The 20774-nt window shown below is 46.8% G+C and overlaps 2 protein-coding genes across 5 annotated transcripts; one reads left to right on the top strand and one right to left on the bottom strand.

Annotated features, from left to right (window-relative positions):
* Positions 1-212: 212 nt before the first annotated feature.
* Positions 213-15467, bottom strand: abhd17b (abhydrolase domain containing 17B, depalmitoylase). 3 transcript variants are annotated; one of them, XM_079750708.1, is made up of 4 exons: positions 15409-15467; positions 13340-13816; positions 3846-4025; positions 213-3388 (listed from the first exon to the last, which is right to left on the bottom strand). In XM_079750708.1, the coding sequence occupies exons 2-4, from the start codon at positions 13804-13806 to the stop codon at positions 3169-3171; spliced, it is 867 nt and encodes a 288-aa protein (XP_079606834.1). In that variant the 5' UTR covers positions 13807-13816; positions 15409-15467; the 3' UTR covers positions 213-3168. The 3 variants fall into 3 exon arrangements, with proteins under 3 accessions (XP_079606834.1, XP_079606833.1, XP_079606835.1); XM_079750707.1 differs by having other exon boundaries at positions 15400-15463; XM_079750709.1 differs by lacking the exon at positions 15409-15467 and adding an exon at positions 14951-15017.
* cUnh9orf85 (chromosome Un C9orf85 homolog) lies at positions 15024-18826 on the top strand. 2 transcript variants are annotated; one of them, XM_079750763.1, is made up of 5 exons: positions 15024-15231; positions 16029-16139; positions 16410-16516; positions 16647-16760; positions 18246-18826. In XM_079750763.1, the coding sequence occupies exons 2-5, from the start codon at positions 16038-16040 to the stop codon at positions 18478-18480; spliced, it is 558 nt and encodes a 185-aa protein (XP_079606889.1). In that variant the 5' UTR covers positions 15024-15231; positions 16029-16037; the 3' UTR covers positions 18481-18826. The 2 variants fall into 2 exon arrangements, with proteins under 2 accessions (XP_079606889.1, XP_079606888.1); XM_079750762.1 differs by lacking the exon at positions 15024-15231 and having other exon boundaries at positions 15956-16139.
* Positions 18827-20774: the final 1948 nt, after the last annotated feature.

Below are 20774 nucleotides of genomic sequence, written 5' to 3'. Positions count from 1 at the left end.
GAGAAGATTTGATTGAACGATGGATTGTTTCTGTAAGGATGTAGAATAGTGTTTGTTTTTCTTACTTTACTTACTAAAAAAACAGTTTAATTAATGACTTAATGATTAATGTTGCATTACCTCATAAACATGTTATAGAGAGGTTTTGGAATCCCACATTCCTTTCCCCAATCCCCTCTGCCCCTGGTGACAATCAATACAAACTCAGGACATTTACATCTCAAATACCATATTTAATTTCCATAGTCATATTAGAATTGTTATTAAGAATTTTCTCATTACATACAAGTTATTTCTTCAACTGAAAAGGTATCATAAAAAATAAACATCCAAAAGACAAAGGGGAGTCAATTCTTTAGAGATATCTGATGAGCCATAATCAGGGATTAGGTCTTTGATTAGCAACAACGACTATAGTGGGTTAAAGGCTTGAAAAGATGTGAAATAAACATGTCCAGTACAAATATTATTTACAATTTGAACATTGAAAAAAGCCTATGAAACAAAGCGACTCTGCGTCCCCTACAAGGTTATACATAGGTATATATTAGAAGTTCTATATAGATCTTTTTTAACATGTTATTACCTCACATACTATAACCAATCCTAAATAAAGTTTTTTAAGCCTAGTAGGCACGAGAAATTCTAGTCATGTCATTGTGCGGTCCTCTAAACCTATAATATAAGACCTGAACGTTTATCATAGCACCCATGAACTTATTGGCTATTCACTACTTAAACAGAAGTTCCCCAACCTGTGAACACACCAACAGACCTGGCCCTTCGGTGCTGAAACTTCTGAAATAAAACATGAATAAAGTAACAGTTTGTTGGTCTGCATTCTGTCGGTGGCCCAGTGAAGTACAGGGTAGCGGCGTTGGCTCATACGTGGCATGCAGACACACCGTTCATACGTGATTCAGGGCAGAGGGACAGCACCTCAACAGGTTAGATGAGCAGAACACCAACGGCCTTGGCTCCAGTTATCCTTGGCTTTGAGTCAGCGTTAAAAGAGCATTTGACGATGGCTCCCATAATAACCATGCAGACACCAAACGCTTAAGACAGGAATGTTTGTGCAAAAGAAACAATAACGACGTAGACTGCATATGAGCGCACATTGGACCTAATCTAGGAGTGATGTGACACAGAACTTTCTTATACGCTCCAATGGTTTTAGGGATTTGTGAAAAACTCAACAAAAAGAAAATTGTAAAAAATAGACGTGTTGATTGAAAAACAGCCATTTCTGCCAGTGGTCTTTGATAAGGAAACTAACCGAAGATGTGTCATGGCAGCGTGATGGATGAGCACTGATGCCGACCAGGACAGACCTGAACAGCATCAGTGGTTTGAGACTAGATTGACGAGGTTCCCAGTTTGAGTCGTGTGTGTTTTCTTTATGTAACATAATTATAAAAACGTGTGTTGATATTTCCGAACCACGTGATTGAAAATTGCACATAAGAGTTTAAACAGTTAGTTTGATTTGAAACAAAAAGTCTTGCCTTTACCTAACGTATAAATAAAAACATAACCAAATATTCAGTTCAAAACATAGTGCTTTGTTTGACTTGTGGAAGAATTAAAGTGTGGCTAGTTAGCTTCCACTTTCAGATAGCCAAACAAAACTTCAATAAAAACAACGGTGAGTTTGGCTAGCTGCTATGAGAGCAGTGTGTCCGTTCACACACTACTAGTTCATCATCGTACTTTATAAAGAGCAAAAACAATATTAAAATAAGATATTCTCATAGTTAACAGACCTCTGAAGATGTTTTCTACAGCTCAGTTCGTGCAAAAGTACATGTCTGTGTGGCTCTGCGCAAAAAAGTCTCGGCAATTTACTAAACATTTGGCAACACTGGCGCGACTAGATTCAAAACGTCTCTTATGTATGGTTGTCACTCCTATTTGAAACGTGCAAATATTCAAAATACTTATTCTAAACAATAAAAAAAGAAAACATAACGACTGCAGTAGCTCAGATTGGATCCGGGCGAACTAGAAAAGCAGTTGGAGGTTGTTGAGGTTCTATGGTGATCAAGTCCAACAAGGCAGACTAAACTGCCTTGGAAAACACCAGAATCGACAGCGACTTGGCTGAGGCCCAACCTACGGGAGCGAGGGGGGGGGGGGTCAGTTCTTGAAGGCAGCAAAAAAACAAAAACAAATGGGACTGCAGTATGACTCCTCCACACTCAGGCGTATAAACCAGCGAGGTTCTCGTAATGTTCTGAACCTTTGTGTCATCACTTTTGAGTGCAGTCACGGAATAAAATAAAATTAAAAAAAAGGAACTTGATTTGAACCACAAAGTAACTCAGTTGGTGGTTTTGTAAAGTTTCACAGTTGCAGCAGGTGGAGAGGACAGCGCTTGCGGGGCCTCTAGTGGGGCCTAGAGGGGAGTGGGGGTGGGGTTGGAGGTCTGATGAGGAGAAGCACATCGGCAGGAACGTGGCGACGTAGCCCCCACCTTCCACGGTCTTTTCGCGGCAAAAACAACACCAACAAAAGATTCTTCTCTCTCTAGACATACACATCATCTCCAAACACATCTCCGCTCTCCTCCACCTCCTCCACCTCCTCCTCCTCCTCCTACACCCATTGACGACCCCTCTCCCCCCTCCCCTCGGACGGACCCCCCAGGGGGAGGAGCCAGAGGTTGACCAGCTCTGGGGGGAGGAGCTAGAGGTTAACAAGCTCCAGAGGGAGGAGCCAGAGGTTGACCAGCTCCGGGGGGAGGAGCTATAGATTAACCAGCTCCGGGGGGAGGAGCTATAGGTTAACCAGCTCCAGGGGGAGGAGCTATAGGTTAACAAGCTCCAGAGGGAGGAGCCAGAGGTTGACCAGCTCCGGGGGGAGGAGCTATAGATTAACCAGCTCCGGGGGGAGGAGCTATAGGTTAACCAGCTCCAGGGGGAGGAGCTATAGGTTAACAAGCTCCAGAGGGAGGAGCCAGAGGTTGACCAGCTCCGGGGGGAGGAGCCAGAGGTTAACAAGCTCCAGAGGGAGGAGCCAGAGGTTGACCAGCTCCGGGGGGAGGAGCTATAGATTAACCAGCTCCAGGGGGAGGAGCCAGAGGTTGACCAGCTCCGGGGGGAGGAGCTATAGGTTAACCAGCTCCGGGGGGAGGAGCCAGAGGTTGACCAGCTCCGGGGGGAGGAGCTAGAGGTTGACCAGCTCGTGGGCCACAAACTGTTTGAGGCGCTCCAGGTACTGGCCGTAGAGCTCCACGTCGTTGTGGCCCGCCCCCTCCACCCACAGCGGCTCCACGGGCCGCTGGCAGCGCTCGTACAGCGCCAGGCCGTGGGAGAAGTCGATGACCTCGTCCTCCGTGCCGTGGATCACCAGCACCGGCGACGTCACCTTGGAGATCTTGTCGATGCTGCCGCAGAGGGTCAAAGGGCGGGAGGAAGAGGACAGGTGAGAAACGGAGGGAATCTACGATTCTCTCTTTTTCACGCGCACGTGTGTGTGGTGGGGGGGGTTGTTTGTGTGTATGTTTGTGTATGCTTGTGTATTTGCGGGTTTATGCAGACACAAGACAATAAATATCAATATGGGTATTGAGACAGAATCAAGAGTAAGAGGGGTGGAGAGTGACAGACTGACCGCCAGGGGGCGCATGTGAGCACAATCGACAGGGTCAGAGCACACATTCATGGCTTCAGCTTATTTAAGAACCCGGGTTCGAATCCGTCAGGGTTACAACGTCACGTTTGCAACGCACACACCATGTGTGCACCATCAGCCACCACACAAGAGTTTGAACAACAGAAGTCGGGAGCACTGCTGCCGACCAATCAGGCGCCGGCAGGGGGCGGGGGGGCGGTCCTACTCACTTGGGGAAGGCGTCGAAGCAGTAGGTCTTCTTAGTGTCGGGGAACGCCACCCTCATGCCGGAGGTCAGGGGCGAGTGGAGCACCACGGCGGCGCTCTCGTAGCGCGCGGCGAGGTCCACCGACGGCACCGTGCCGATGCTCTGGCCGTACACGATCACGCTCTCCGGCCGGATCCCGTACCTGAGGGGGGGGGGGGGGGACGTGAACTGTGTCATTGCGTCGTTTTGTGTTACAGAACAGGTTGTGGAACGCCTCAGTCTGAGCGGCCAGCTGAGGAGAACTGCGCCTCTGTGCTGTTAAGTATAAAGCATCTAAACACGCTTATGTTTTTGGATTGAAGAGTACTTCGATTTAAAAGGGGTGGTATCATGCCAACAGGTGTGAGTGTGATAAGCCGTTACAAGCCGTTTGAAAATCTGCCTCTTCCTGTGTTTTAGTGACATCACAAGTGGGTGCGTCCACCTAGATGTGCGCTGGACGGATCGGTCTACCCAGTGGACTGTAGCAAATGTTGCTCATCTATCCACCTTACATCTAGGTGGACAAGCCCACTTGTGATGTCACTAAAACACAGGAAAAAAATGCAGATTTTCTTTACGGCTGATCACAGTCACACCTGGTGGCTTCTGGATGAATCCCCGATTCTCAAGTGCTGCTCCATGAGCAGATACCCAGCGGCGGGCCAGGCGTCTACACTGAGTAGTCACGTGGGGCTGAGAGCCACATCTGTGTGGACACTCCTGTGGACATTTTTGTGTGTTGTGGTTGAACGATTCTGAACACAGGGCAGAGGCAGTCATGTGACTCAGAAGGGCGGGAGGAACAGCAACGGGGAGATGAATGGATACAGTTACAGACACCCTCGACACTGTCACTGGTGGCAATGAACAAAGAAAGACAGAGAGGGAGGGATAGAGAGAAAATAAGGAAGAGGCATTCCACAGCTGATTAAGGAGAACTTGACCTCGCTTCCGTCTCTTGCGAGAGCAGTCAGGTGACCGGTCTCACAACACCCACATACCAGTCCTCCTCTGCTCTATAGCCTAGGGTTAGGGTTAACCTAACGCTGACCCTAACCCTCAGGCTAACACTAACCCAACACCCATTAACATCATGACAGAATGACTATGAGATGATGATGGGAATGTAATCAAACAAATACAGAAACAATGAAATTGCACATTAGTTTGGTAATACATAGGCTACAGAATTGAAACTTAAGATGGCTATGCAGGATTGGGTCACACAAACAACACCACATGACCACATGTGCTTCCCTCCACTAGCATTGGAAGTAGGGCTACTGCAGACAGGGTCCGTTTTAAGAAAAAAATGAGCACTGCTTTGTTCCAACTTTGGCTTAAGTTCCTGAATTTCCCCAAGGGCATGAATAAAGTATCCATCTACCTAAAGAACACCATCAATCTAAGATTAATACACCAGGGACATGCACATAGTCCATGAAGTAAACATTCAACGTTCAACATTAATTTCCCTATCTGTCATCAGTTTGAGATCAAATGGGCTACTTAAAAAAAACAACAACCAATCAGCACCCGGTGCGGTGCTGTTGTGTGTCAGGCTTTGAAAACGTACGGGCGAAAACACAGGTGGCACGACAGACCGACCGAAGGCTGACCGCGGGCCGATGGAGATGGTAGTCAGCGGTTCTACCTCGGGCGGGGATTAATAGTCAACCGTGGGACACACGGAGTCGACCTCAAGCTGAGGAGAGAGAGCTCTGAATGGGGAGATGACGGGGCGCTTGCGTCTCGTGGTACTCCGCTCCTCAGCTTATAAATCCCGCAGTGTTCTCTCTGCCCTTTTGTAACCTTTGAAGACGGACGGCCGCAGGCCAGTGCGTTTTTTTATACAGACCCATGCGTTCACTTTGCAACATCATTTACTTTGAAAATACTGGCCCACGCGCACACTTGCACGCACACACACACACACGCGCGCACACACACACCACAGAAACAAAAGTGTGTGACTCAATAGGACCTACCCCTGTAAGGTAATTCCTCAATGGCCGCTATCACCAAGAGTATACTACTGATCTTATCTACTCTATAAAACGTAAGCCTTGCCCACACACACGCTCCTAAACTGGGATGGTGCAACCACGTCAAGCCAATTCACTGTTGCCAATGACATGGCAACGGTGAATTGCAAACACCCAATGGCTTAGTCATGGGAATGTCTTGGGGAACATGTAGGCTGTGTGAGATACACAGACAAGTATGGACACCTTAAGATCCTTATCCCAGCGATCACAGCGCTCTGACTCAGTGACAGTGATTCAACTGCACAAGGTTTAGCAATCAGTAGCCTTTTACAGACAGTTCCTAGCCTGGAAATCCAGGCCCACATCTAGAAAGCTGTAGGGTCTGTCAACGAGGAATGAAAGTGGCCCAACTCGAGGGGCGGCACCAAGCACGCATTTCAAAATATCACTGCACGCAATTGGGTAACACTACGACCAATCAGAAGAAGAAGAAGAAGAAGAAGGGGTGACGTATCCAGACCAGCGGAGCCGGTCGGTAACACAGCAACGCTTTTTGCCCACCTATATCAGATACACCGACGTGATTGGTTGATGTGCTGGGCCAGGGGGTTGGTTATATTGCTGGTCGGCCTCTAGCTCCTCCCCCCCCCCCGGAGCTGTGTACCCTGGATTTCCAGGGTACCCATTTCCAACCATCGCTCTCTAACACCCCAGTCGTCCTCTTGATTCGGGCCGCTGATCTCAGAGAAGGTAGGCATGGTGAAACGGCCCTCTGGGGCTGAAGCGGGGGTTCCTCTTTATCACTTGCACCACGTGTTAAAAAGCCCATTGTGACAGGCCTCAGCCCACCCTCCGCCCCCCATCCCAAACCGACACTGGATGTAATGTCGAGGTAGCCTGTCGCTTTACTGGTATTCAGCTTCGGCCAACTTCGACCCCCCCCCCCCCCCCCCCCCCACCCCCACCCCTCACCCCTCACCCTTCCCCAGCCAACGGCAATTTACTCCCCCCGACACAAATGCAATCCATTATGCATCACATCCTCCCGTCCAGTCCCCGTCTCTGTGGGCCGGGGACTGCACCGTCTGCGTTCCCATGAAAAGGCACATTGACCGTCAGGACGCCAAGAAAGGAGAACCGCATTCACAATGCATCCCTGGGCTCACTCGCTAGAGCGTATATACGTCCAACCCTTCAAGTCTAAGTATTGAGACCTATTCATTAAAGGCAGGCCGGTATAATGGACCCCTTTGACACCGAGTGCATATTGATGCACATAGAGTGAGAGCTGTTATTACACAAGGAAGCATTATTCACATGACATCAAAGGTCCCTTGTGGTGTCCCATCATGTGCATCCAGCCGCGAACTATGAACCAGCACCTGTTCTTAGGAGGAAGTAGAGAGTCCGAGGATGACTAGATACACCAGCTTCCTTATCGTTTCTTAAGGGAGTCATAGCTGCTCCAGCCATAGACTCCTCCCCCCCACCCCATCTCTTTAGTGCTGCCCAGGTAAAGAGCCCGTATGCAAAGGCTCCAGACAGAGACCGCCTTCGTAAGCATTGGAACCAGTTTATCTAGGCATGGTGAATTTGCTCTCACTGTCTTGACGCAGGTCTTACCTACCTACGTCCTAATTAAAATCTTGACCAATGAGATCATCGACGTGTGGTGTCAAAGCAATAAAAAACATAGAGGTATGTAGGCTACGGAAAAGTCCCTATCTGGAAGCTGGTTGGCTATTGGTTGCTAGGCTACAAGGCATTATTGGACTGGGTGGGTTGACTGTTGGGCCCATCCAGGGTAAATGATAGTGCTGCTCTGTAGCAGGGAGGGGGGATGCACACACACACACACACACACACACACACACACACACACACAGTGTATATATAAAATAATGATAACAGGGGCTCCTTCTGTTCTTCCAAACTGCCTCTTCATGTGGCTGTAGGAAGAGCAGATGGCATGACACAGACACACACATACATACACACACAAAACTAATGCCAGCGGGCGTCTTAGTCAGCTTTATCATGGCGCCCTGGTGTGAGATCTGCTGCTGACTCATAACAAGCTGACCTGGTTGACGACTATACAGGTAAAAGGGAGTGCCCAGTGTGGGTTCTCCCTGTATAAACAGTGCTGTGTGTGTGTGTTCGTGTGCGCTAGTGTGTTTGTGTGTGTGTAGCCATTGCCAACAGCGAGTGAATACCACAGGCGTTCCTGTTGGCATCGCTCTACCCCGGAGCTACTCGCTCGTTACCGTGCAGCCGAGACAGTGAACCATGAAGGACTACTACAGAATAATAACGCAGTTAAAAGAAGGATGGAGCGAAGAAAGGCAGGTCCTCTTGTCAGGCGCTCTGATATACATCAAAGTCCTCCACAATCTGCTTGAGGGGGCCAGGCAGACAAGCCACCTGACACGATAAACACACAAATTAGTGTTTACAAATTTGAACATCAGGAGGCTATGACCTCCGTTTTCTATCAAACACACTCAATTCAGCAGTCAGCCACAAAGAGAAAATCTGACAGCAGCGATGGCAGGCAACAGTTTACAGTTAAGCCACAGTCAGGAGTTATTTTTCTCCAGACAAATAACTTGGCATGAGAATAAAGAAACAATTTCAGGCTGGCTCCAGGGCATCTGTCTGGAGACAGCCATGCCTGAGATCAATGTGTCCTCCACCCGGCTTTCCATCCTCTGAACTCAGCCATGATACAGCCAGTCACACTACATCATCCTGCCCAGGAATGCCAATAGGCCATGGGGTTCAGTTTGACGCACTATAGGGCTTATTTGGATAGCCATATGGAACTAAAGTTAGCAGAATATAAATAAACTGAAAGGCCGGGTACAAATCGACCATAGATGGACCACTTGGTCTTTGTTATTTAAAATAAACCAGGAATAGCAACATCTGTTTAGAACATTATCGCAAGAAGTGCCGTGCCCTTTCACATGTTTGATAAGATCCTTTAAGAGCAATTAAACCTGACCATAAAATCAACAACCAGGCCTAATTAGTCCTTTCTGCCAGGTCATCAGGTGTGCAGCGATTGTTTTGACAGATTTAGACCTTGAGTAGCCAAAAATAAATAATGTTTTGATTGGAACTTATCTTTGCAATGTGACCCACTCCTATCCCCATTGGTCATTACGGGCGTGTTCATCAGGAAGTGATGTTGCAAGGAAGCATTGTTGTTGCAATAAATTGAATTTGCCTAGGTTAAGGTATGATTTAGGTTAACGTTGATTCAGGGTTTTACTACAATTTTCTTGAGCCCTCTCAAGTATCAACAACAAAGACTTCCATTATGCATTGTGATGTATAAGCCCTATGGAAAAGCCAACAAGCTTGTGTACTAACTGAACAATCCGGTTGATCACGAGACCGCAGGCATGGGACAGCATCCACATGTGACAACGTTGAAGACTTGTGAGTCTACTCAATCCTGGCCTTCATGCACATTTTTGGCAAAAACCACACTGTTTATAACGCTTGTGGAAAGGAAGTCACACTTACTGGTTACCTTCCAGATTAATTCTGAATCAGCCCTTTAAACCGGAAACAACGTCTAGACCACTGGGAGTCTAGACATGTGAAATAGATTAATGGCCAAAGTACGTTAACCTTTTCATTTAGGCCATTTAGCAGACGCCTTTATCCAAAGCGACATACTATAACTACCAGCCAAAAGGTACTGGTCAATATAATTTATAGTGTGGATCTGCTTTACACATGGTTTTTGAAACCTATTGTCGCGTGTGCAATCAAAGAGAATCTTAATATGAGTAATAAGCACTACTGTAGCCTTCAGGTATAAAAAAATAAGGTGTGAAAATAGCGAGTGAAACCTGCATGTTTTTTTAGGCTCTCTACTTGTCCTTGCCTCATCACATGGTCGATTGGAAGGGATAGTGGAAAGACCGGCTCACCCACCTCCATCAGAAACGTTATTCCGAACCGCCGCTTGCCTCTGTCGCTCGGAGTTTCGGCTAGCAAATGATTTGTGACTTGACGCAACGGAATCGTTGGGTATTACGATTCATCCCAGGATAAAACTGACAGCGGGGGGGGGCCCAAATACCCTCTGCACATTACAGCCTGCGGGGATCGGAATAACCCGGGAATGAAACAGCCAGGAGACACAACGCTCCGGAATGCAATCACACAAGGAACATGATGCTGAAATCAATTTCATTCCATCTCCCTCCCTCCCTCCCTCCCTCCCTCATAATTGTTTCTCCGAGCACCAGCCTCTTCATGGTCCCTCGAGTGTGCCAGTTTACCTCACTGTAGAAACAATGTAGAGACGCTGGTTATTCAACATTGTTTTTTTCTCCACTAAATCGGATATAATCCACAGTCGATTCCTTTTGACCTTGGTGGCGGCCATTTTTTTCCCAAATCGTTTGTGTTTGTTTTTTTGCAAATGACGGTGTTTTACATTAAAGGCCTCACAAAACAAAAACGATTTCAGCAAACGTGTTTTGTTCGTATCAAATAACTTCTGTTTTTTGGTCACCGCTGGGCAAATTTGGAACATGAAGCGAATGTCTACGGAACAGAACTGAACACCGAGTTTTGGATCGTCTGTAGACACTGGGACAGAAGCAGAGGGAGTGCATGTGCTGTGAGGGGAGTGTTCCACGTCGGAGGTCAACCCTTCCGCCCAGTGCTTACGTTCTCGGTGAGATCCACAGCAAAACACCCAGCAGAGCTCGGGAGGGTCTTCTATCTATACCACAGTGGGCATGTACGATGTGTTACCATGATAATGTCCTTCCTGTTCATCCAGCAAACTTCCTTATGCAGACGACATCGTGAATGGGGGAGGGGGTGGTCAGATTGACTGATTTGTGGTATGGGAAAATTAATTTGCTTTGATAGTCTAGGTTAAGATTATTTGTTTTTCTTCTCTTATCTAGTTATCTCCCCGCAACTCTCACACACAGCCGAACAGGTATCTAGAATCTAGATCAGTCGTTCTATATTTGTATGTCTGACTCTGCGGCAATATAGAGCCTCACATTCACACCCTGTGTGTGTGTGTGTGTGTGTGTGTGTGTGTGTGTGTGTGTGGCTCTCCAATGGGACCTCCCATTGGGCACAGAGAGAGCCTGCCTGCATGATGGCAACAACAACTATTCACCCAAAAGAAGAGAAGAAGGGGGGGGCAGGAGGCCAAAGGGAAAGGAGAAAACAAAGGGGAGACTTGAGGGTGAGAGGTGGCAGATAACGGTAACGCAGATCAAGTGAAACAAAGGAATATGGGGCAGATGGGAAGGAACGAACACTGCATGCAATGGCCAAGGTCTTATTGGTGTGTGAGTGCAAGTGTGTGTGTGAGTGTTTGTTTGTGGGGGGTTTGGGGCGGGTACTCTCCTGGCCGATGCCATTAGAGACACCATGCTTATGTCATCGTCCGGTTTCAAGAACATGACATCATCCCTGTTAAAAGGCACATGCATCTTGGCTCCGGCCATAATTAGAAATCTATTGTGAATCACACTATCCTCCTCCTCCTCTTCCTCCTCCTCCTCTTCCTCCTCCTCCCCCACCAGCCGCCTTCAATTCACTTCCCTCCTCTTCCACTCTATCATGTCATGTATTATTAGTACTCTCACATCCATCCACCAAAGATTGCATTGCTGTATTCCTCAGCCGTGGGTGTCCTGTGGTGGCTCTTGTTGAGGGAGAGTGCACACAGTTCACTCCCATTCCCTATCCAACCCTTTTTCATTCATTCGGCACCTTTTCCTATTTCCTTTTATCGCACGGCCTACTTTAGTGCGTTTTGTTTGTAATTGAACCTGTTTTTATCTATCTTGACACCGATTGAGATTAAGGCCCCGTTTACAGGAGGATGCTTGCAGGTAAAAACAACCAAATATTTTATCGGAAGTGCCTTTCGTTTAGACGGTGACTGCGTTTTTGGGGCTTAAAAACGCAAAAATCTGAAACCACCCTCCAGAGTAGAATACGCTCCGCCGTAGTGTTTCCGTCTACACTGCCAAGACGCAAAACTCTGCTCAGATCTGCTCACGTCGCGTACGCGTTTACGTCACATACAGCGCCAGTACAGGGAAATAAACAAACATGTTGGATTATTTCCAATGCGTCGGACCGTCAAGCTGCTCTGGCAGCTCTAATAAACTTACAGGAGTCTTTCCACGAAATGTATAGGATATGTACAGACAGTATTACTGAACAGAGAAGGATCTGTAATTATGTTTTGGTTTTCGCGTCGCAGATAAGAGAAGAAGGAAGATTCTACGCATGCGCTCAGACATGGCGGTGTTGTGTGATGGTGTATCACAGCACCACCTAGCCGCCTGGCATGCATACCCAATCGAATTCCACACACTTTAGCATCACCGTATGCACGCAGATTTCCTCACGAAAACGCTCGTCTAAACGCGGAATAAAAAATGAAGACGCGACACCACTTTTGCGTCTTCTGTTCAGACCGTCATCATGTAAACGTAGCCTGACATTGCTTTCAAAAAGTGAATTCAGGGTGTCAGAGAGACAACGTAAGAAAGATCCATAGGCATTTTACACAAGCATGTAGGAATTCTCGGTTTAGACAGAACTACTCAATTGTTTTAGACCTGAACAATTTAAATCAAGTGTTTTAGATCAACCAGCTGAAGACGTGAGGAGCTCATCTCCAGCATCTGAGAGAGGGTTAAGTTCCTCAGATAAATAGTGTAACGCAAGGTTGTGTGTGGCGCATTTCACAAATCTATTACTGATTCTGACACAACATCGCTCATTACAGCACTTCTTCACAACTGCGGTACTAAAGAAAGAACCACAAAAGGGTCGTAGCCATGGGGATAACACCCCCCCTCCTTCCTACAACTCTCTTTTTTTATTGAACGTGTTCTGTCTGGAGCTGTTTGTCCGTCCTGGACTACTGCATAAACATGGTGGAGCAAGATGGCAGCCTACATGGAAGAGGACCAGCTCCCTATGTAGATATAAAGGGATCATTCTAAGGTAACAAACACATTGCTATGTTCATGGGATTATACACCAATTAAAAAAGTATATTGATGGGAGATATTTACGAATATTATATTCAATTTCTGCCATGTCAGTTGCCACTCAATTCTAGACCCTGCACCTTTTACGCAGAGTGTTGTACTGTATTTGCATAAAGGCCGGTTGTGCCGGTAAACATCATACTTGTCACACAAATACACGCATGGTTAGTTTACTTTTGATTGAGTATGGTGTTATATCTGCACACACATGTGCACACCTCTTCCAAACAGAGAGCTACCCACAAGAAGTGCTCAGAAGTCTGCGCTCATGTCCTTCAAACCGACACAACCACGGCTTAAACCAAGAGAGCCATCCACTCCACCTTACCACCATCCAAGGCCAACCATGGGCCCCACCCTTGTTTGGGGCCTTAGAACCGGTCTGGGCTTGGGCCACGGTCTCCCCTCCCCCCCCGCCTTACCGCGTCCTGAGGGCGTGCCACGCGGCGTCCACGTCGGCGTACAGGTTCTTCTCCGAGGGCTTCCCCGTGCTGGCGCCGTAGCCCGAATAGTCGTAGGAGAAGACGTTGCAGTTGATCCGCGAGCCCAGGCCGATGTAGAAGCTGCTCATCTGGCCCAGGTCCACCGCGTTGCCGTGGGAGAACAGTAGCGTGTAGCGCGCGTTGGGCGAGCAGCGCACGAACATGCAGGCGATGCGGTTGCCTCGGGAGGTGCGCGTCATGAAGCACTCGATGGCGTCCTTCTCGCGCGACGAGTACTGCCAGTCGGCGCGCTCCGACAGCTGCAGGCTCCAGCGGCTGCCGCTCTCGTCACACACCAGGCTGTAGGTGGGCTCCGGGGGAAGGAAGGCCAGCTTGGAGGCGATCTTGCTGGGGCACGGCGGACAGCAGAACAGGCAGCAGAGTTCGCTCAGAGATAGGTGGTTCATACTGGGAGCTCTGCACGGCAGAGAGAGAGAGAGAGAGAGAGAGAGAGAGAGAGAGAGAGAGAGTTGGTTACTGAAGATTCACTTCAACTGCGACAACCAGGGGAGGTAGTAGATTAAATACTGCCGTTGCTCAGCAGGACTTCAGAGCAGGGCCAGTGACTGACTCAGAGACAGTAGCAGTAAGCCGACAGAGTGGAGATGTGGAGAAGGAAGCTGGGAAGAGAGAAATGGTATACGTCACTGGAAACTTGGCTGTCACGATTTTTATTTCAAATTGAGAATAGATAAGGCTGGTGTGAGACATAATGCGCAAGACTTCTACAATGACTGAGCTATTGTGGCACATCATGGAAAGATCACAGGGGATACAAATATGCTGTTACACCTGTAGTAACAAGCTTACTACAACCTTTATGCCCAAATTATTTCATGCTCCCTCTCAACATTGTTCGTATGATAGTTCGGAATACCTCACCTACGCTGTCTGCTGTTTGAATACAAACATCAGGTTAAGGAGGCATATGATAAAGAAGCAGCCCTCTCAAGGGACTAATCAGAATTAGTAAATGTACGTTGCGTACATTTCTCTGGTCGAAACAGCCTCTGTAAACCTTGCTTGGTATAGACTAACTATTGATTTCCACATGGCCCCAGTACCGCCACAATCATTAGAGAGCTGGGGGCCTCATGAGCACTGGCTCCTTCTCCGCCTAAAGGTAGGGTGGCCACTCAGACACTATCGACTCTCTGCCCTCCTCTTCTCAACTGCCAACCCCAGTCCCCCCTGATGCCTTTCTTTATAAGGTGTTTCATTTGAGAATGATTGGGATTTGTAGCATCCACAAAAACGGTTAGGCAATAAGAAGACTATTTTCTTTATGCCCCAATACCGAGAGATGATATTTCTCTCGGGTACAGCTTTGGAATTGAATAATGGCTTCACCACGTGATACAGAAATACACTACAATCCCGGACCATTTCGCAAAATGTCAGAATGAAGACGCAAATGACTGTATTGTGCTACAGAGGCTCCAAACCTGACAGTTAAAGATGGTCCTATATGAATCCTTCCCCTCACGCAAAGGCATTCGGGTTATTGTTGGCCCACAATGAACATCGACATGACGTACTACTACTACTTACATTTCTGTTTCGCTTTTGGTCGACGGAATCAATTAGAAGAGGAACGACGCATCCATTGCATCCACGTTGCCTGGTGCGTCCTATAATAAAGGAGACCGCGCGTCTACATGGACCCCTCCGGTTTTGCTTTCGCTTCCGAGCCAATTTATCTCCTCGGACCAGATGATTGACAACAAGTATATCCTCGCCTAGATTATCCCTGGCTCCTTTCGTGGGGTCGGAAGCTAATAACGCTAGCAGTGTGACCGCGATCAGCACAGCAGCTCTGTTTTTCCTCCCCAGTAAGTATTTCAGTCCTGAGCGCATGAACCCTATTGTTTCGCTTCCCTTCGCTTTCAAAAGCTACGACATGTCACCACACCGTCCTGAGATTAAACAACCCAGAGCAACGACAAGGATACATACAACGAATGACATTGGTGCGGTTTGAAAAGGTCTGAAATACACACGTTTCTTGCCTGGTATGATGGTCGGTGCGCCAGACTGTATCCAGTGGGTTGCCTCCTTCAGTGTTGGTTCTGCTCCTCGGATCGACGCTCTGCGCGTTAGGAAGAGAGGGGCGGTGATTGACAGCTATATGGTCGAATGGAGGAAGGGAGGGGCAGTGATTGATAGCTTTATGGCGGAATGGTTTATTGGTTAATCAAATGTGCTGAAATACAAAGGCAGGTACAAATCATTTGAGGTAAATCAGCCCTACATCTTAGTGGGAATCCATATGGATCGATAGACTCGTTCAATGGCAAACAAAATATGACTATCACGGTTAAAAGGAGAAAAAACAACAACACGTTTATCAGGGCGTGCCCGGATTATGCGTGCAAATTCATTAACGAACAATATTAAACCATAACATTAATAATTTTTCATTTAATTATTCAATCGTCTCAATGAAATCGTCTTACATGCATTTATTTATTTATATCGTGGCAGAGCTGGGGTCACGTGCCTGTGAGTGACGTAGCGTGTGACGCGCCGCGCCTGGCCCGTCTGCTTCCGGGTTGCTTCAGGGGCAGCATGTGTTTGTAGCGTTTTGGATTTTAAAACGAAAATCTAAACTCTGACTTGTGGTTAATAGATCGTCAACATGAGCAGCCAAAAAGGCAACTCTTCTCGTTCGCGGCCACAGAAGCATAAAAACAGTGTGGCCTTCAGAAACGACAAATACGGAGCCACCATACAAGTGAAGGTATGGTTGATTTAACGTGAATACAGTCTCAGTGGAGTGTGGGGACGATCAACAGTTATTGAATGCCTTGAGGTTGTCATCAAGTCAAGAAACATAATCATGTGTTATGATCGTTAACTGCAATAGCATCAGTTACATGCCAATTTAATTGTGAGTGCTCATTTAAAACTAACGCTGGCGTTTTCCCTTCTACGTTGGTACCTTTCGACTGTTCGAAAATAATCTTGTGTTTTAAATCCAAGGTCTGTGATGTTATGTTTTTGATTGTAGATAGCAAACTCGAAAATCCATAATGGACTCTGTCAAAGATGCAAAGATGTGTTGGAATGGAAAGTGAAGTACAACAAATATAAATCGTTGACACAGGCGAAGAAATGGTGAGAATCTGAACTTTTACAACATGAATACATGCACATGTTTCATAATCGCGATCAATGCGATTTAGTGATCTCTGTTGACAATCTCACACACTTGCCCACTCATAATTCCTCGCATATCTTATTCCAGTGTGAAGTGTTTCCAGAAGAACGTGAAAGATGCGTATCACATCATGTGTAAACCCTGCTCGATCCAGCTAGAGCTCTGTGCCAAGTGTGGGAACAAGGAGGAGATAGTTATTCCGTAAGTTTCCCAATGTGTGTGTGTGTGTGTGTGTGTGTGTGTGTGTGTTCTCAATACAAAGCTTAATTTTGTTTCACACTTGTGCCATCTTGTGGACATTTAATACACTTTTAAGTAGAGGCGCAATGAATGGAGATGTTATCGTTACCTGATTATGCAATATCCTCATGTCATGATAAAAGCTCATGTTTCGCGTTGGTGTTTTGATCAGCACAAACAATGCTAAGCAGTTGTAAACCATTGGCAACATTTAGTCAACATTTTGCAATTGCATCTATATTCACCACCATAACATAAAATGTATTATGTTATCCATATTAAAAGCAAAATGCTGCTACGAGTCCCCAAACACAAGCAGAAATGCATCCCCTTACATCACAGAGCAAATGCAAAACCGCTCCATTTGTGTGCGACTTCCATAGAGAGATATTTACATATTCAATTCTTATTGGGGGTTTGCAGACTGAACGCTTTATAACTCTCTGGCTTTCAAAAATCAGGGAATGACGGTAGGAATAACAGCCCCATGAAACCGACCAGATATTCAAGTTTATGTTTGAAATGGACGTCATTCTTGTCTTTAATGGAACAACAATAGATTTTCGCATGAGATTAAATAACTTGGTCCCAATCCCTTTCGTAAACAAAGCAACAAACGTATTATCCTTCCTGGCAAACAGAGAGCTGACTTTAACGTCATTGTTCTCAGCCACTCCCTCTGTTTGCTGATTGGACGCACAAAATTTAGACGGAGAAAACCCAAGAACATAACGCAGACCTAGTACTGAAGGAATATGAAAGTTGAGCGGCAGTACTTAGGCGGGCGGAGCCAGGCTAGTCTCGCGAGGCTATGGGTAAACATTGGGACAACTGCATCACGCCAGGAAATGTCTGTTCTATGGCTTCTTTCTTGGACAAGGGAATCTTTTTATCATCTTTTTAGCCAGCCATATGGCTACTTGTAAAGCACTACCAGCTTCTCTGGAAGCTAAGCAGGGCTGGTGCTGGTCCATCTGTGGATGGGAGAACAGTTGGTGATGGAGGGCCAGTAGTGGGGGCTCATCGCTCTGGCCTATGAACCATCCATAATGCCCCAGAATCGAACGGGGACTCTGTCCGGTCGAAGTTCACCGTCTGGACTCCCTTACTTCCTGAGGCCACTAAAGATCCTGTGGCACTCGTCACAAGAGTAGGGGTGCTGACCTCGGTGTCTCAAACCAGTTATTGTACCAACATGGTCCCCTAATCCCCCCCCCCCCCCGTCTCTAATTGGATGGATGCATCTTTATGCACCTCCCAACTGCGACAGCAAGTCATGGATGAGGTTACCTCAAATCCAACACAAGCACACATACACGAGTACACGCGCACATTCTCACTATGTAAAGCACTTTGGGTACCTAGGATAGCACTATGTAAATGCATCAATTATTGTTATTAACATCCTTGTCCTTTCTCCCTCCCCCCTCCTCTCCAAAAAAACAGAATAAATCCTGAAGTGGAGGAGGAGGGTGAGCAAGGAGTAGAGGGTGATAAGAAGAAGAAGAGTCTGAGAAAGAAGAAGGATTTGGAGGATGATGATGATGATGATCTAAGTGACTTTGAGAGTGAGGACGATGAAGATGATGGTGATGATGAAGACAGTGACTCCAGACCAAGGAAGACGCTCCACAAACCGCTTGTGCTCCCTGATATCTCCGGGGCCACCATAAAAGACTGAATTCACGATTGGGTTTCATTTCATTGCCCGTTACATTATCCTTCATATGCTCCCGGATCATAATATCGGTTTGTATTTACCAAGCGTTCTTTTTTGTACTGTGTTATTGATCTGTTGTCAGAGAGAAGGTGTCAACGTGCTGAACTGACTTTTGAATAAAGAGCTTAGGTCTGTTGAAGCTCGATACGTTTCTCACCATTGGTCTGTAGAGCCGTCGAGGTCAGTCTTGGCTCTGTCATGTTGACATCGCTCAGGAAGTGTTGTGTGTGTGTGTGGAAAGCACCCATGAAGATGTTGCAAGCTCGGAGTCCACCTTCATGGCCTTGGAGGCCGAGTCACGCCAGGGCTCTGGACTGGAGCAACATTACTTCCTGTTCCGAGTTGAGTTGGTACTGTCGGTGTAAAAGAGGCATAATCTGTGGTCGTTACCCCAGACTCAGACCCAGACATTAAACTGACTCAAAGTTAACTAATTGTTGATCTTAATGTTGGCTTTGGATGATTCACATTAAAAACCTATAGCGATTGTGTATTCAAAATGGTGGAAACGAGGCAGAGAGAGAGAATGAGAGAGTGAGAAGCTGACCTCATGCCACCGGCATACATTCAGGGCCGGATTAAGAAAATGGCCTTTAAGGGCTGCAGCCCCAGGCCTCGCCACCAGGGGGCCTCATGTCGAGAGGTGTCACTGTGCGTTCACACCAAACGCGACGGGGCGACAAGATCCCATACAAAGTGAACGTAGAGACCCGTATAGGGCGAATTATTCGCTAGAGAAAACCGGCGACAAGTTTTGATTTGTCGCGCCACACTTTCGCCCTGCACAGGCGAGCGCGTTCACGAGTATTTGTGGCGCGACAAATTCGCTCGAGTTGAAATATTTCAACTTTGACGCGAAATTCGCGTGAAGACAGCCAATCATCGTTCAACAGCCTGGCCACTGAGTGACATGTGTAACGTAACGGCCAATCAGCGTTCAACCGGCAAACTCGGTGCAGTGCAGTCCGGGGTGAACTGCAGCATGGAGGAGAAAGTGGTTGTTGCCGTTTGCGACTCCCGGAGCTCTATATATAATAGTATATAATATAATATAATATAATTGTATATATAATATGACGGCCAAAAGCTCTGTGCGCCTCCGGATGGCCGTAGCGCGGGGAGCTCTCGTAGGGATTGGGCTTCTCGGGGTTTGTTTACCTGCGTTGCTATGGTTTCCGGTCTTGTGTGTTCCAACGGTTTATTAGGACGGCCTATCTAATACATCTCTGTCTAATCAATACTTCATTCACTGCCTCTTCCGTGGTCAATACAATATTATGAATAGACTGCGTCGGGTTCCCTCGACGTCACTCCCTCTTCCACCCCTCTTCTTCCTCTTGAACTCTACCGTTCTTTTGGAAATGTTTCAACCGTCTGTGCCAGATGTAGCACAAGCTATGTTCAGGAACGTCTCTCCATGTTCCCAGGATCCTCTATGCCCAGTTCTATATTTGTATATAACAAACACTAACCCTCATATTGTGTTTCGGTCAAATTTGACCCATTTCAAGGTTAACTATTTCATAAATATTATCCAGTTTATTTTATTCTGTCCAGACGGAAAACGTGTCGTCCCCAAGGTGGATGTAAAATAACACAGCTGTACTGTCTCCGTTTGAACGCTGGAGGGCGCCATCTCCCACGGTTTCTGAATACCGACGAAAGTGAAACCTAAAATACCACCAACAATACCTTTTACCAATAATGTTTGGAAACACGCATAGACATATAAATAATGGCTTGATCGCAGTTATATCAGAGTAATGTGAACACATCATAATTACACACTTCTTGGAGATCCACTCGGCTGCCGCAGATGTTCTGTTTCAGAGACCTTAAGGGGCTTAGAGTAGCCTACAGGAAGTAGACGGAAGGATACTAAAGATCTTACTCTTTTTCTTCAGTTACTGCTGAGTTATTGGCCAATAGTATGAACCTGTGCGAATTCAAAATGATCGCACAGTCTAATTCAACGCTTTTGAAAGTGTCTATCATTATGGAGCTGTGAATGTATTTGTTTAAGGTGATTTGCAGACAAAGCCCCTCATCAGTAGGTTAATCCCCTTCCAGGGTCAAGTTCGACTTTGAAAAAAACTTCGTCGTCGCCTTCAAAGTCAAAAACACTACCAAAAAAAAATGCTTTTGTGAATTATGAGTAGCAAGACGTGTGATACCAAACCACACCACACACCAAATCAACACGGTGCATGATTTGAGTGTGCACATGAGAAACGAGGCGTTATGCAGCTGTCGCG

Source organism: Pollachius pollachius, assembly GCF_949987615.1.
Source record: "Pollachius pollachius genome assembly, chromosome: 1".
Lineage (NCBI taxonomy): Eukaryota > Metazoa > Chordata > Actinopteri > Gadiformes > Gadidae > Pollachius > Pollachius pollachius.
This window is presented reverse-complemented; position numbering and strand designations above follow the sequence as displayed.

What these genes read in the sequence shown, in the direction of transcription:
- cUnh9orf85 (XM_079750763.1), top strand. Translation starts at nt 16,038, where the DNA reads ATGAGCAGCCAAAAAGGCAACTCTTCTCGTTCGCGGCCACAGAAGCAT. An exon ending in GAGCCACCATACAAGTGAAG is followed by an intron (nt 16,140 to 16,409) that starts GTATGGTTGATT and finishes TTTTGATTGTAG; the next exon opens with ATAGCAAACTCGAAAATCCA. An exon ending in AAGGAGGAGATAGTTATTCC is followed by an intron (nt 16,761 to 18,245) that starts GTAAGTTTCCCA and finishes CCAAAAAAACAG; the next exon opens with AATAAATCCTGAAGTGGAGG.
- abhd17b (XM_079750708.1), bottom strand. Translation starts at nt 13,806, where the DNA reads ATGAACCACCTATCTCTGAGCGAACTCTGCTGCCTGTTCTGCTGTCCG. An exon ending in TGGCACGCCCTCAGGACGCG is followed by an intron (nt 4,026 to 13,339) that starts GTAAGGCGGGGG and finishes CCCCCCCCTCAG; the next exon opens with GTACGGGATCCGGCCGGAGA. An exon ending in TGCTTCGACGCCTTCCCCAA is followed by an intron (nt 3,389 to 3,845) that starts GTGAGTAGGACC and finishes CCTCTGCGGCAG; the next exon opens with CATCGACAAGATCTCCAAGG.